Source organism: Solanum stenotomum, chromosome 8, assembly GCF_019186545.1.
Source record: "Solanum stenotomum isolate F172 chromosome 8, ASM1918654v1, whole genome shotgun sequence".
Classification (NCBI taxonomy): Eukaryota; Viridiplantae; Streptophyta; class Magnoliopsida; order Solanales; family Solanaceae; genus Solanum; species Solanum stenotomum.
Genome location: NC_064289.1, coordinates 7,033,235 through 7,049,566, shown reverse-complemented (window position 1 = coordinate 7,049,566; position 16,332 = coordinate 7,033,235). Strand labels below are relative to the sequence as shown.

The window sequence follows — 16,332 nt, the reverse complement described above, 5'->3', positions numbered from 1 at the left end:
TAAAAAACATATCGATACAAGTGATATATCTTTCATTTAAAATTGTAAAGATCAATATTTTTTTTTCTTTTTAAAATTTGTTATTTAATTTGATCTTAGATAGCATTTATGATGTTTAACTTAAATACGTGTTCTATTCAACATAATACAAATTGAGGCGCATCAACATAATTTGGGTTTTTTTTTGTTTATTGCCTAAGTACGGAATTATGTTAAAACTCCAACTAAATTTGAATTGCACACCGCATGTTCCATTAGGAAGTGGCGTTGGTCAGCACAAGTTGGGTTTAGAACAACTTCCTTTCCGTGTTGGATTTCACTTCCCACTTGCCCCGTCTCTCTCTATACTTTCATTTGCCTCTCTCTCTCTTTCATGTTCATTCATGCATCTGTAATTTGCAAAATTCACTGTACCCATTACTTCTCTGCTGATAATTCACGGCTTCCTTCTTCTTCTTCTTCTTCTTCTTCCCCCAAGCAAACACCCTTCAAAGTTGCAACCTTTCACTTTCTTGATTTCTTCTTTTCCATTAATTAGTCCCTGCAGATCCCTGATGTAGCCCTCTTTCTTTCACAGCCTGCTCTGAGTTCAATCTCAGCTGGCTTTTCTTGCCTAAATCACATTCTTGATTCACAAAATAACAATAGTAATTTGTTATTTTTTCTGACCAATTGATAAAGGGGTTTCAAGAATTCTTGTTAATATGGCCTTTGCAGCTCAGCAGAAGAAGGCTATGCATTCCATGTTAGCAAACAAGCTGACCCATCTCAAAATCCCTGACTCTTCTTCATCATCTCCTCCTTCTACTGATCCAGACTTTGATTTTTCTGATGTTTTTGGTGCTCCTACCTCTTCTTCATCTCCTTCATCTTCTTCCAGTTTTCTAACTGACCCACAAATCATTCATAGTAGGTCCCACTCTTTTGTGGGTCCATCTCCAAGGATCACTCTCTCAAAGCCTCTGCCTTTTCACCAAGAAGTTGATTCTGAGAGTGAAAGTGATAGTGATAAAGTTAATACTCATGTAGGTACTCACCAAACTGAATGTACTGATGGGGTTGAAGAGATTAGTGGAGATGAGGGCTTAGCTGTAACAAAATTTGGGCCAGGGGATTTTGAGATCTTGAGGATGATTGGAAAAGGTTCTTTTGGGAAGGTTTTTCAGGTGAAGATGAAGGGGTATGGTGGTGAGGGTGAGGGTGATGGGATATTAGCAATGAAAGTAATGAGGAAGGACACGGTAATCAAGAATAAGCATGTGGATTATATGAGAGCTGAGAGGGATATTCTCACTAAAGTTGAGCACCCTTTTATTGTTCAGCTTAGATACTCATTTCAGGTAATAGTTGCTTATACTGGACATACTAATTTTGTCTATTCAGTTTCAGATTAATGGGTGTATTTATCTTAAATGTATACATAAATAGTCTTACTATCCTGCTTTTGTTACTGCTTATGTCTTCATAAATGTTGTGCTTTTGCTTTCTTTGAGCCGAGTGTCTATCGGAAATAGCCTCTCTACTTGCACTCACCCTCCCCTGACCCCACTCGTGGGACTATACTGGTTCTGTTGTTGTTTGTAAATTGTACATAAATAGTCAGGGGTATCTTGGTGAGAATAGTGCATCCACGTTAAGTGATTTAGCTAAGTATTATTCCAGCTATCAATCTGAATTGATGTTACTTGTTTTGCTTTTTCATGTATAAGAACAAGATAATCTTTTGTATAAGGAATTATTTGGTTTTAAGTCAGAAGCTAAATTTAGTACTATGGTATTTGTCCTTTCATTTAATTTTCTGTTACAGAAGTACTTAAAAGGTGAGAGCTTTTCCTTGCCTCTCTCTGTGGGGAAAAGCTTTTCATAGAAAGAGGAAACTCTTTTGGGAATCTGTTTGAATTCTGGTGTCACTCATTCCTTCTTTTTTGAGCGGGGACAACATGAGCAAGTTTTGAACTTTATTAGTACTAGGAGTACTATTTAACATCATTAGTGCTAATGAAATTAATTTCAAGTGGACTTCTGTTCTTTTTGTCTAGAATCTAGTCAGATTGCTGAATATTTGATAGGATATTTTAGTAGATTTATTTAGACAATTTCGGAGAAGTTCATTAACTTTTTCTGTTGCGATTTTCTTTTTTTAGTTTCCATTATTCTTTGCCTTTGATGCAGAATTGTCTTTGTTTCGAAAACAATCTTTGCGAAGATTTTTTTGGACAATATTTGTTTTGAACAGGTAACTTTTGTATTATAGACCAGTACTTAAGTAGTACTGGAGAACCCATTTACAAATTAAAGTATGAGAACAAAGATGCTAAGAAAATTCAACCCTAACATAAGTCTAATACTTTTAGGATTGATCTGCATCTACACGGGAGCTCTTTGTACACCAAAAAGAAAATAGCAAAACACTGTTTCTGTAAAGTGCTACTTCTAGCCTCAAATGGAATTCCTTTCTTTCCAGATAGCGCACCATATGCAAGCTGGGATGATCCTACGGTAGCTTCTATTCGTTACCCCAATCAGCCTTCTCCCAGCTAGAAAGAGTGTCAACAATCTTGCTAGGCATTGTCCAAGATGATTTTTTTTTTTTGACAATTTCAAAGTGAAAGTTAATGATTTTCTAGAACTTTTGTTGGTTTTTTCTATTTAGTTCCCATATTTCTCGATGTCTTTTTAAAGCACAGATTTTGTCTTTCTTTGGTGTACTCATTGTCATTGATTTTGCTACTGTGATTTGATTTTCGAAATCATATGCCTTACAGTCTCAGATCAAGCGTTCTTGCCCTCTGATGTGTTTTTTCTTATTAACAATATCATTCCTGGGTTATTTATTTTGGAATATGCTGCAGACGAAGTCTAAGCTGTATTTGATTTTGGATTTTATAAATGGAGGACATCTTTTCTATCATCTATACCGACAAGGGATTTTCAGGTACCTTTGTATTTCTTATTGACTAACCAGTCATGATATGTATTCTGCTCTTCTAACTTCAGCTCTTGGGTGTGCTTTGGGTAGTGAGGACCAGGCAAGGATTTATGCTGCTGAGATAGTTTCTGCTGTTTCACATCTTCACCAGAGAGGGATCGTGCATCGAGATCTCAAACCTGAAAATATTCTCATGGATGGTGATGGACATGTAATAGTCTTGCTGTACTCTACTGCAGGAACATGATTGATGCATGGAAGAAGAAAAGAAATAAGAAATACGTAGCATTTTTCCTTTGAACATTGCAGTTGATTCATTCCTCTTCTTAAGCATTTCATTTTCCACCCAGGTCATGCTGACAGATTTTGGACTGGCAAAAGAGATTGATGAATCAAGCAGATCTAATTCAATGTGTGGAACCATGGAATACATGGCTCCGGAGATTATACAGTCCAAGGGCCACAATAAAGATGCTGACTGGTGGAGCGTTGGGGTACTTCTGTATGAGATGCTGACTGGTCAGGTAATCTAAGTACTGGTTGGAACATTTGTTTGCAGTGTAATATTAGGACACTAGAATCATGCAGTGTTGAGTAATGCCAAAGCATGTGACAAGCATAGACAGTTCAACGGACATTCTCTGGATCCTATTTTATGTGAAATGTCCTATAAATTGCATTATTCCTAGACAGATTTTCCTTTGTAAATTAGAACACTTTTGACTCTCATTTCTTTCAGCCACCTTTCACCCATGCAAATAGAAAGAAGCTTCAGGAAAAGATCATCAGCGAGAAACTGAAACTTCTACCACGTCTGACTGGTGAAGCTCACTCTCTGCTCAAAGGAGTATGTACAAACTATCAATTGACTGCTTGCCCATACTTTCTTAGATAAGTAATTGTAATTCAACTGAATGAAAACTTGCAATTTTTTCCCGTAGTTGCTACAGAAGGACCCATCCAAAAGATTAGGCAGTGGACCAAGAGGAGGGGATGAGATCAAAAGTCACAAGTGGTTCCGCACAATCAATTGGAAGAAACTTGATGCCAGAGAACTACAGCCTAAGTTCAAACCAGATGTAATTGGCAGAGATTGCACTGCCAATTTCGACAAATGTTGGACTACGATGCCACCGGATGACTCACCAGCATCTACTCCGACAACAGGCGAACACTTTCAAGGTTACACTTATGTAGCACCAAATCCTTGGCTCTCCTCTAGTTGATTTAAGTCTATCCTGACAAAATTTCGAACTCTTAGTTTGCTATTGTAAGTCATTCTTTGTTAGAGAGAGGATCATGAGAAATGTATGGATCAGATTGTATCATGATAAAAGCAAATCTTTCTAACTCTTTTTGTGTACTGTTGTAAGCTCATTCTTCTTTATGGACAAGATGTGAAATCAATCAATTGACTTTGATTGTGTAGCCCTTTTCTTTACCTGCTCTTTTATGTTTCCTCTCAACCTCGTCTATTCGATGCTCTCTGGAAGTTATAAATTCTTTCATTATTTTGTACTGCAAGAGAATCTAAGAATGTGTTCACACTTTTCACTCATGTGATGATTTAGTCCCTATATTTCAAATTCAAATCAGTATTGAAAATTAATCAAAGTTGTTCAGTATTCAAGAACTCTAAAGGATTAACGAGAAATAGCTGAAATAAAATCATTACAAATATGTACACTGGGGAGCTGAAAAGAGAGGATGTTCCAGGGCTTTGTTGCATTCTAAAGAATAGAAAATGCTAATGAGTTCTGCATATGGTTCAACAATTTAATAGAGGAGCAAATTGAGGGTAGTGTTGGTGCATTAGTGGAGTATATGAGTAGATATCCTTCAGGGGAATGAATTGGCTTTTGATTTTTCTCCTTATATGTCTCCTTTGATTGTGGATGTCTGTGGGAGGGTCTGCCTGATTGTTTTGCAGGCTTGCACAATCTTATGCGGTAGTAGTTGAGAAAAGTAGAAGAAGGCGTATTCTCAACTACTAGTTCTAGAAACTATTGCAACATCAAATGAGTCAACTAGAAAAACTGCATTCAATTTTGTGATCTGTAATGTAGTGCTCTTTTGAACTATGTTAGAACATAACTCTAGTCATTTTTATTTATATGAATGAATAGATGAGTGTCATTCTAATAAATGGAAGTGTTAAAGTTGTCTATAGTTATTAGTTAGTATGAAATTTTGAAAGATGGCTTTTTCTTTTATTTCTTCTGCCTGAATATCAGATACACTCTCTTTGTACCTTGTCCGTTGCTGATTCTGCTTACTATTTCAGTATGTGCAAATTACCAGCTTTCGCTATTTATTGCTCAAGAAATGCTATACATCTCACTTGTATTTGACCAAGCTCCTCCAGCATTTTGTTTTTGCTCTCTTTCTTCGGGTTAATACTAACTATAACATGAATAGATAAACAAATATAAACTGATCAAACTTCTGTATTAGACTTTGCAAGAGTTTTTTGTACTTCCATGTGAATTATTTCCCTTGGAACCTGAGACTGTCATTAAGTAGGTTTTTGAAAGGAAGAACTGAACACATGCCAAAATAAGCATCCATAGATCTACCTTCCTATACTATGGTGTTTATCTTGGAAATGAACTGTTAACAGTTGAGGGATGTGACATTTTTTTCTGTTAACAACAGTGTAGAGTTATCTCAAATTGGTGAGATGTTTAATGGTATCACTCCGGAAAGGGATGAAATATGACATGGTTATTAAAATATGAACTATATAACCATGTGGAGCAAAAGTTTTGTCGTTATATAAGTTCGATCTGCTCCTTTCCAAAATATGCTGGCTTCAGTGTACTTCTAAGAGGCACACTTGTGAACTGTCATTTGAATGGTTTCAGTACATATCCATTATCTAGATATTGTGGAAAAAGTTGCATAAAGGTTGGAATCAGTGGAAGAGCACTGGTGAGTGGTGACTACTTAATGAAACTTAAATAAATTATAGCTTCATATGGTATATGGAAAGTAGAAAGGCATCTCATTCCAGTTACTTTTAAGTGGATAAGGTAGTTTGTGCTCATTCACCTGGTTTGTTGTGTGTGCGTGTGGTGGGGGGGGGGGGGGGGGGGGAGACTCGTTAATCACGTGGATAGCTTATATGATCATCAGATATTGTTTCTTTAAGGGTTAGCTCTTGTCACTGTGTCTCAAAAGTCTAATATTGCTTATAGATACCAGATAGGCAAGCAGCATATATTCCTTTTATTCTTCTGAGTTCCATTTGGACACATAGAAAATAGAGAAAACATCTTATTGCATGAATGGGAAAAGGATTTAGCACTAATAAAGTTACTGTTAGGATGGATGAAACTTAAGGGAGATTCCTGTCTTTTTTTTTAACAACACAAATGAGTAATCAGCTGAGGTTATACTCTACTACCCTACAATGCTTTAGAAGCAAGTTTCTTTAGCTTTATACTTATATATATATATATATATATATATCCATCGTCGTTGGCTTGTCATATATACAATCACCTTCTCTGTTCTTGAAAGTATTTTGGCAGTTAAGAATTTGTAGCATTTGCCATGAAGAACAAAAGCAGAAGCAACGACTCCCTCTGTGAGAAGTCAATGAAGATGGTAACAAATGTCATCCGGCTATCGTCATTCTCTATTGCCAGGATGAGCCTTGGAATCGCAACAGAACCAGCACCAGGCGGTAAAATTCCTGCAACATTCATCAAAGGCTCACCAACAGCACAATTCCCTGAGAGCTTAAGGTCACAGGAGCCAGTGAACGTCAAAAAGCCGATTGCCTACCTTATTGAGCCAACTGAAAATGGTAAATCCTCCTTGTATGCAGTTAATGATAAGAGTGTAGATGGTAGGGCCTCTGATTACATTAGAAGAGTGCATGAGAAGAATCGTCATGATTCAAACGAGGCAATGAAACTTTCTGCATTCATCATTCCACCCCCACCTCGTTTCGTGTAGTCATATTTTGTACTACTAACCATGTGTTTATTTCCATCTTCTACTATTTCGCGTAGCATAATTGTCTTCATCTATCTTGGATAATATGCTTTGCTTCTCTTGAGAACAAGCTTATGATTAGTGCCATAGTGATGAAGAATCTTCTCCTTCTGTCACTTTGGGCTTTGTCTACTGAAGGCTTTTGTTCATAAGAAGCTTGCATCTTGATATTGATCTTCTGTCTGTCATATAATCATTTCAATCAAATTAGTTGGAGTTTGTTAAATGAATCTAGTTGGAATCGGTTATATGAATCATATCCATTTTATTCAAGCATATCTCATTCTGATATTAAACAAGTTGTCTTTTAGGTGAATTAAGGTTTCTCCAAAACTATAAATTTCTATTTTCTTGCACTTATTTTGTTATTTACATACTATAAGTTTCTACATGGAATATTAAGACTCCAAAAAGTTGGTTTTGCTTTTATAGATCCCACTGTGTTATGTCTTTAGCTATGTTATTTTTGCACTTATGACATGGAGGTCTATGTAGAATATGACCAAGCCAGGATATAACAGTGTAGTAGCAATTAAGATGGGGTCGGTTCTTGATTAACATCCTTTAGACTCTATCGTATGTGACCTTATCTTAGTTTTCCTCTATGTGTGCTATTTGCAACGCCTGTCATATATTAACCAATATCTTTAATATTATCCAATGATTACGCGTTCATCTTCAACTTGTTGGGACTTAAAGACCTATTTCCAAAAATGTTTTTGCTCTCTTAACGATCACTTTTTTAGGTATCTTTCTAACGTATAACTTAGATATTTGTATTGTATGCAGTTCACCAACATCCTGTAAATTCTTGTGGGATTAAACTTTCATTTGATGTGTTCTTACTTTTATTTAGTCGGTAACTATTCCTTCATATTTAATCCGAGATGGAAAATAAAATTGTCTTTATAAAAAGCACATTACCCAAGTAAATAAAAGTTTCTTTAGAGGGAATAAATGCATATATGTGGCCAAGTGGCAAGAGAATATTGTTAAAGAAAAAATGGGAATATCTTTCTTTCACCCTACAAATCCTCACCTTATCTGTTGGTCTCAAATAGAGAACCTTATTTATTGCGTGTAAACGTGACGATCTGTAATTCACCCTTGCCAATATGTAAATGCATTTCCACAACAAAGCATTTTTATTTTTAATAATGATGGTATCCGAGTTAATTTGTACTCACGATATGTGATTCTTCTATTAGTGTAAATATTGAATAACTATAAGCTTCAAATTTTAAATAAATAAAAGTCAATCACCTGATTTTTTTTTTAAAAAAAATAGTTTTGTGTGTGTAAAATTTGAATTTCTGATCTAATATGATCACCATTTCCAGCTTCATAGACCACAAATGCACAAAGAAAACACATATTTGAGTGCGGGGACCAATAATACTGGAACCACTACTCAAAAGATTTTTTTGTTTGTTTGTTTGTTTATCGTTACCAAAATATTTCAAGTTTGACCTATTTTTATTTTTATTTTCATTATCAACGATCAATAATTGATGACACTCATAAGCAGCATTGCCGACTTAATAGTACTGGTGTTTCAACTCATTTGACAATAAGTACAAAAAAGGTTCTATCGTGTCTACTCTTCTTTTAGGAGTGTATTCGATCAATTATTTTAGAAAATGTATTTTTAAATTACTCTATCATGTAATCATGTCTAATCAAAATTAATCCCTCCGTTTCAAAAAGAATGACCTCTTTCCTTTTTTAGTAATATTTTAATTTCAGTTTTCCACGTGACATGTTTAAGGCTACAAGATAAAAAGGGCAATTTTATACATTTGACATAATTTTAATTTAGGACCACAAGATTCAAAAGTCTTGTTCCGTGCCAAATCAAACTGGACCATTCTTTTTATAACGGAGGGAGTAATTCTTTTGAAAACGTGTCAATCTGTTAAAAATGATGTAATGACCTGTCCTATAAGGATCGATTTCCATCCCCGTTTTAGGCAAAACTATTGGCAGCCTCAGAATACAGTAGGAATCAAGAAAATCATATAATTGCTGCCAAACACATGCACGACACTCTAACCCAATCAGGATTTTGGATAACGTTATCACATGGCCAGTTCATACAACCCACATACATATATCTATAGCCTATAGGACCACGAGGAAAAATCATTTTGGCCAGAAAAATTTGAACATATGCACACTATAAACACGTTTACTTTTTGATATTCTTATCCTTATTTAAATTTAAATTTAAATTTATTAATTATTTTTTAATACATGAAAAGTTTCCCAATACATGGGGAATAGACTTGTTCCCGGATTCTCATAATTTCCATAAATACATGTTAATTTCAATTTCTTTTAAAAAGGCAACAAAATGATAGCCTTAATAATTTATTTTCTTCCCTCTACTTTCCATTATAAAATATAAAGAACACAAATTTGAAATTTACAATTAAGAAACAAAATTTAAAATTTAAATGGCAAGATAAACACTAATAATATTAAATTTAAAATAAATTTATCTCACACTCAATTCAAATTCAAGATTCATAAAATAACTTAACAACTAAAATTATTAATCAAAAGTGTCATATATACTGGCCATTTATATACTACTACTACTACTAATAATAATAATAATAAATTATATTTTTCAACTTTGTGATTTAGAGATAATATATTTTTTGTTAAAAGAAAGTGGCTCACATCTATTTCAATTGTTACATATATATTACCAAAAAAAAAAAATTATTACATATATAACTTTGATATAGCTAAAATCTTTTTTAGCTGACGGAAGTGAAAAAATTGATTCAAAATTATTTTTTGATAAAATAAAAATTATACAAGGTATGCTTGACCTTCTCGCAATATTTTGAGGTATGTTTGAAGAGCCAAGATCATTTTTGGTTGACGGAAGTGAAAAATTTATTAAAAAAATTTAACAAAATAAAAATATAAAAGGTATATTTGACCCTTCTCGCAATATTTCGAGGTATATTTGATCCTCTTCATACATGAATTTTTATCTCTTTTTTTTATCTTCTTTAATTCANTAGCTAAAATCTTTTTTAGCTGACGGAAGTGAAAAAATTGATTCAAAATTATTTTTTGATAAAATAAAAATTATACAAGGTATGCTTGACCTTCTCGCAATATTTTGAGGTATGTTTGAAGAGCCAAGATCATTTTTGGTTGACGGAAGTGAAAAATTTATTAAAAAAATTTAACAAAATAAAAATATAAAAGGTATATTTGACCCTTCTCGCAATATTTCGAGGTATATTTGATCCTCTTCATACATGAATTTTTATCTCTTTTTTTTATCTTCTTTAATTCAATGACTAATTTTGATTTACTATGTTGATTATCAAATTTAATTTTCCACTCATCATATTGCAAAGTCTATTATAGATGCATCAACATTTTTTACAACTAAAAAATAAAATTCAATATAACCGCAAAAAAAATTAATTTTAGTTTGCTTTTTTTAAAAAAAATATTTTATTTCGTTCACTATTTCTTTTTACTTCTCATGTTTTCCACACTAAAGAATGAAAGCGAAAAATTAAATAGGAACAACAAACTCAAATAATGACAAACAAATATATTCATGAGGGAGATAATTAAGACACAAATTAACCGTTGAATTAAAAAAACTTAAAAATAAAATCACGTGAAAAAACCATTTGATTTACCTCTATATGAATATTGTTTGATTAAATAACTAAAATAAATAAATTAAAAATCAAAATTTTAACTTTCGTTAGTCAAAAGTGGATATATGAGTTATTTAATTTGCACAAGTAACAGTAAAAGTATATGTGACATTTTTTTTTACGGAATATATATTATATCTATATCACAGAATTAAGGAGTATATCAAATCTTTTTCTCCTAATGCACAATATTATTATTATGAAGATCAAACAAACAATGTGGTATAGTAATGAAGTATAAAAAATAGTTTGAACCTTATTTGATTATTCTATATCAATGTTAGTATTATATTAAAAAGAGAGTAGTCAATTTTGATATTAAGACAATTATATTATAAGAACTGACTTTCTTAATTCAAGACATCACTATAAAAAATGCATTATTATTAATAGTTATTTAAAACATCTAAGTCCCAAAATTATATTATTATTTTTCTAAAAGAAAAACACACACGATGTATGAACGATTAATTAATTAATGAAGAACCATATTAATCATTATCATTCAATTGTAAATTTTAGAATCCATATTTAATTTACTAAAGTATATTGTATATTGCTGAGAATTCCCGAGAGTAGCGTGTTAATGTTAATTATAGTCTTGAACCAACACTATATTACGTCAATTTGATAACTTATAGATCATTACTCATATTTGTTATTAATATAACGTATCAAAGATATCTATCTTCATTGTGATTTTCAATGGAAAACTACTTCCCCTTAATGATACTAGCAGGGCTTTTGTTTGATGTTATAAATAAGAGTAGCATTAAATAGGTACCACAAAGCATGACATATTTCTGGTCTGTACAAATCAGGACCAAAAGTCTAGTCAATTAATCACATGGATATCATAAACTTTTCCTCAATATATAAGATTAATATAATTATGAACCCAGCTTTACTCACTCTTGTCCTAGTATTTTCTTCTTTTTTTTTTCTCAAGAGATCCTTTGATCTCATGCCACACGGATGATGCTTTCTCCATTACTGAAACTTGACATCACTGAGTGTCTAGTAGATGATGCTCGTCCCTGATCAAGTGACAATGATAATCTCAGTGACAAAGACGATGGCTCAATTGTTGAGTTGTGGTTGGCGTTAAGGTCAATTGCTGTTGATGGATTAGGCATTGAAAACATAGGAACTAGCATCGGTGAATTCCCATGATCATGTCGCAACAGAGTTGGATTCTCTCTTGACTTGTCAATCTGTACTGGAAATATGATAGGACCAACAGCTGGTGCCACCGGAAATGCATTGGTTTTGGTAGTTGGTAATGTTGCTGGTGCTAGAACTGGGATTTCTTGCTTATTTTCCACCTCTTCTATTGGCATTATTGATACCTATTTGTCAAAGAAAGAGAACCTTAGAAATGGATATCCAAGTGGTGGCAAAGATTTCAGTTTGTATTCATCAGAATTCAATATTTTTATCTTATCCAGAAGGCAAGTATAAACAAAGAACTTGACACCAATGAAAAAGAATCTTTTAGAGAAAAGACACAAAAGAATAACAACAAAACCCAGCACCAATATCAATTCAAAACAAGAAAAATGAACGAATCAAATTACTACTACTTCTGTTAAAGAGTGATAAGATCGAAGTACTAAAATCAAGCCATCTAATTTTCTATCCCTATACACAATCACTTACCACCTACTCAAATGAACTTCACTAATACATGGCAAAATAAGAGAAAATATAATCATAGTAATTAAAAGTTGCTCGAGTAAATAATAAGGGTGAGAAACAAGTTTGATAAATGGAAGACGTGAAGAAAAAATAAATACCGAGTCAGTGGTGATATCAAAGAGGCTAGATCGACGGCGGCGACGGTTGAGGTTGCTTCGCCGGAGGAAGTATTTCTGAGCATGACTTGCAACCTGAGTCGGTGTGCGAGTCTTTACGAAGTTACGAGAGATTCCTCTCCAGTCTCCTTTTCCCACTTTCTGCAATCCTAAAAGGAATAACTTATGCTCTTCCTCTGTCCACGGAACTCCTAATACAAACAAAATCAACGCTACTTCATCAGAAATCAATTTCTATGGATTCAAAGCTTAGCAGGTTGGATCAAAACCATATTTATGGTCCTGAAATCTAGACAGAGGGAAAACGAGTTCCCTTTTACAGAATCTAAATTTTTTTTATGAATTCGATCATCATTTATGAACTATTACATATAAATCACATGATTAAACTATGAATTTGACTCTGTACAAATCAAATTAGGATAGAAGAGTATAACTCAAAAATTTGTGCATAACAGAGAAAACGATCGATGAATCTAATAGAAACTTGACTCAGAGGAGACATTAATTGACTAATCACTGACAGAAATAACCGAGTCGAATGTAAAATGAAGACTATCATAAAAACACGGCGAATAGCAACAAAAATAGAAGAGGATCGGAGATCTCACCTCTCTTACGCTCGCGACCACTGTTGGACTGATGTTGAACAGCGTCATCTGCAGAGGCATAACCTTCATCCTGAGCCACTTTAGAGGATTCATTGTTATCACCGCCGTTGTTGTTGTTGTTAGCATTCGGTTGCTCGTACTGTGAAAGATCGTTTAGACTCACGCTCTTCCTCATAGGATCCACTTTTACTCTCACACCAAACAACATGATTTCTCCTCCAAAACCGCCGGCGGTAACTGCCGGCGTCGACGACGACTTATCGCTGTAAACGCTCGACATCGTTCTGGAAGTTTCCACGAATCAATAAAAAATCAATTGATACAAAGTGGTGATGACTAAACATACACTCCGTCAAACGGAAACCGTACACACCTATTGAAATTGAAATTGAAAGGAAGAAAGAAGCGAATAAAGCGGAACGGAGAGTGTCTAGAGATGTGGAAATATATAGAGGGGGTGAGATGCTGATAAGGACCACATGATAATGATAATAATAATAATAATTAAAAAATTATAATATTTGTATCGTATTGTATACTATTCTATTGTTTCAATGTAAATGTTATTTAGATAGATTATATGGTCATGTTATAAACCTATCAAAAAAGTAAGATATGAATAGAGCTATTATGAAAAAATAGAATAAAAGATGAAATATGATTATTAAATAATATATAAATATAAAAATGAGAAAAAAAATATTAAGATAACGATGTTAAGTAACAACCAAAACAAATAAAGTATTATATTTAAACTAACAATACAATATAATGTAGAAAAATGACGAATATATCTCGAACTATCGTAAATGGTATGCATATATCCTCCGTCATAATTTTGGGATATTGGTGCCCCTGTCATCCAAAAAATAGAGTGTATATGCCCTTCACTCTAACGGAAGACTAAATAGGGACACATGACGCAATCTTATCCATCGATTCAATATTTAATAAATGTCGATCGATGAATAAGACTATGACACGTGTATATCCGTTAGTACAAAGGGTATATATGCTCTAGTTTTTGAACGACATGAATACCAATGTCTCAAAAATATAATGAATGATATTTGCGTACCATTTACGATAATTCGAAATATATTTATCATTTTTCCCAATAATGTAATACGACGGATAATATTCTCCCCCACTAATAAGTATGAAAGTTGAGAGTAACACGTGGCGACAATTTAACGGTTTATCCGAATCTTCGGTGGAGCTGAGTCTGATTTTTACGGGAAGTTTCAACCAACTCATATAGAATAGAGGGGCATACCATTTTTTATGTGGATGGACCTATCCACATACTCAATTTCCACTTCTTTTTTTTTTTTTTATATATATTCAATGTTGATATCTCCACTATATCTACTTTTTTTTCATCTTAAAATTATTCTTAAAAATATATACTTTTATGAACTTTGTCAAATAAGTAGAACTCGATTTATGTAAAATATTAATAATGTCATTAAATATTTATTAATGAAATTAACTAAAAAGAAAAATATGACATATAAATATGAAAAAAAAAAGTAACATTCTTAATTTCTTCTTATTGAGCTCTCACGACATAAGTGAATAATATTCTAGATGTACTCTTTTTTTCGAAACTAATTTCACGAGATATTTATCACTTTTTACCAGTAATAAGTATCAAATAACTCTACTCATCAAAACTAAAATAGATGAAAAGAAATCAGATAGTATTTTTGTTTGTACTAAAAAATTTGAACTCAAGTCTCATATTAGTTGATCATCTTATTAAAGATAGTTGTCTCATATTAGTTGATCATCTTACTAAATTAAGGAAATATTAATTAAAATTTTCATATTATACTCTTGCAATTAATTTTTTTTGAAAGTGTTTATATTTATTTGTAAAATTCCCGAGAAGTTTTTTAAAGAGTGAATTAGTAAAATTATCTTTTTATTTATGATTTCTTAATATGCATGTAAAAAAGAAAAATGATCAACTACTATGAAATAAAAGAAGTACATTTTATTTCTAAAAACTTGGAAATTTAAGTATTGTATTCAGGGGCGGAGCCAGCATACAAACCCCTCCGACGGAAATATTACGTTAAAATTTCTTATGTATATATTAGTAGATGTTCAAACCCTCTTTGATTAGTTCGTGTGTTATTTTTTCAAATTTTGAACACCTTTATTAAAAGTCCTAGCTTCGCTACTGATCGTATTAATACGGAAAGCTAAGTAATTTAATTGCATATTTAGCTAAGATAATTGAAGGGATCAAGTTTGACTTTGTGGGCACTTGTCTTGTCGAACTTTTGTTTTGGGAAAGAGATTACTCCTAATTAACATTATTTTTTATTTGTCAGACACGTATTTGTTTGGACGCAAATTGCAATAACCAGCACGAGAAAATAATGAATTCTACTCATAAAATTTTATTTTTTATTTTAAAAAAAAAAATTCTCTAGTTATGTGAAAAATATGTTTAAATAATTAATCCTTTATTTGCAATTCAAAAGCTTGAAGCTCACTTTAATATTAACTCTCGATAAACGAACAAGTAAAAACTATCAGAAGACATAGAAACTAATTTCATTAAGTTTTCTGATTAGTCGGTGAAAGGAATTAGTTTTAAAATGGTCAAAGAAGCAAGTTAATTAAAAAGGCCCACCTACCATTACCAAGAGATAACATTATTTTTTTCTGAAGATAAAAATTGACTTTAATTAAGATAATAATAATAATAATAATAATAATTAATTAAACTTGGATCAATAGTAACGTGATTTGGTTCCATCATGCACAAGAACCAATGTTGTACTATGAACTTAAAATAATCAAAATTATTGGCACAAGTGGATGGTAAAATTAAATAAAAAATTAAAAAATCACGTGAAAAAAGGAAATGCTTAGTGATTGATTAACTGACAAACTTGTCTAATTAAACTTATTTAATTAAGTTGAGTAGCATTAGTTAGGTACTTAATTGAAATCTTTACAACACAACTATGGATGGTTAGCTGTGTTTCTTTCTCAATTATTTGACTAGAGATAATAATGTTTATTATCTTGCTAGGGCCTCACTAATTAATTACTTATGAATTAATATCTGTAATGCAAAGTACTTTTCAATCCTATATGGATACCTAATACCCGCAAACTATTGAAATTTGGATAGGAGTGAATTTACCCACCGCACATTATATCAAATGCTTTTCTTTTGCTGGCTTTGTTGGTAACTTGGTATATGAATAAATTTCGAAGATTTTACTATTAAGAGATAAAGTGAAACTGACGTGATT

The 16,332-nt window shown here is 32.5% G+C and overlaps 2 protein-coding genes across 2 annotated transcripts; one reads left to right on the top strand and one right to left on the bottom strand.

Annotated features, from left to right (window-relative positions):
- Positions 1 to 288: 288 nt before the first annotated feature.
- LOC125873334 (serine/threonine-protein kinase AtPK2/AtPK19-like) lies at positions 289 to 4,341 on the top strand. Its single transcript, XM_049554247.1, has 6 exons — positions 289 to 1,340; positions 2,853 to 2,935; positions 3,020 to 3,140; positions 3,280 to 3,453; positions 3,669 to 3,776; positions 3,871 to 4,341. The coding sequence occupies exons 1-6, from the start codon at positions 705 to 707 to the stop codon at positions 4,153 to 4,155; spliced, it is 1,407 nt and encodes a 468-aa protein (XP_049410204.1). The 5' UTR covers positions 289 to 704; the 3' UTR covers positions 4,156 to 4,341.
- Positions 4,342 to 11,376: 7,035 nt separating this feature from the next.
- On the bottom strand, positions 11,377 to 13,467 carry LOC125873338 (transcription factor MYB1R1). Its single transcript, XM_049554250.1, has 3 exons — positions 13,055 to 13,467; positions 12,426 to 12,634; positions 11,377 to 11,978 (listed from the first exon to the last, which is right to left on the bottom strand). The coding sequence occupies exons 1-3, from the start codon at positions 13,332 to 13,334 to the stop codon at positions 11,592 to 11,594; spliced, it is 876 nt and encodes a 291-aa protein (XP_049410207.1). The 5' UTR covers positions 13,335 to 13,467; the 3' UTR covers positions 11,377 to 11,591.
- Between the last annotated feature and the right edge of the window lie 2,865 nt (positions 13,468 to 16,332).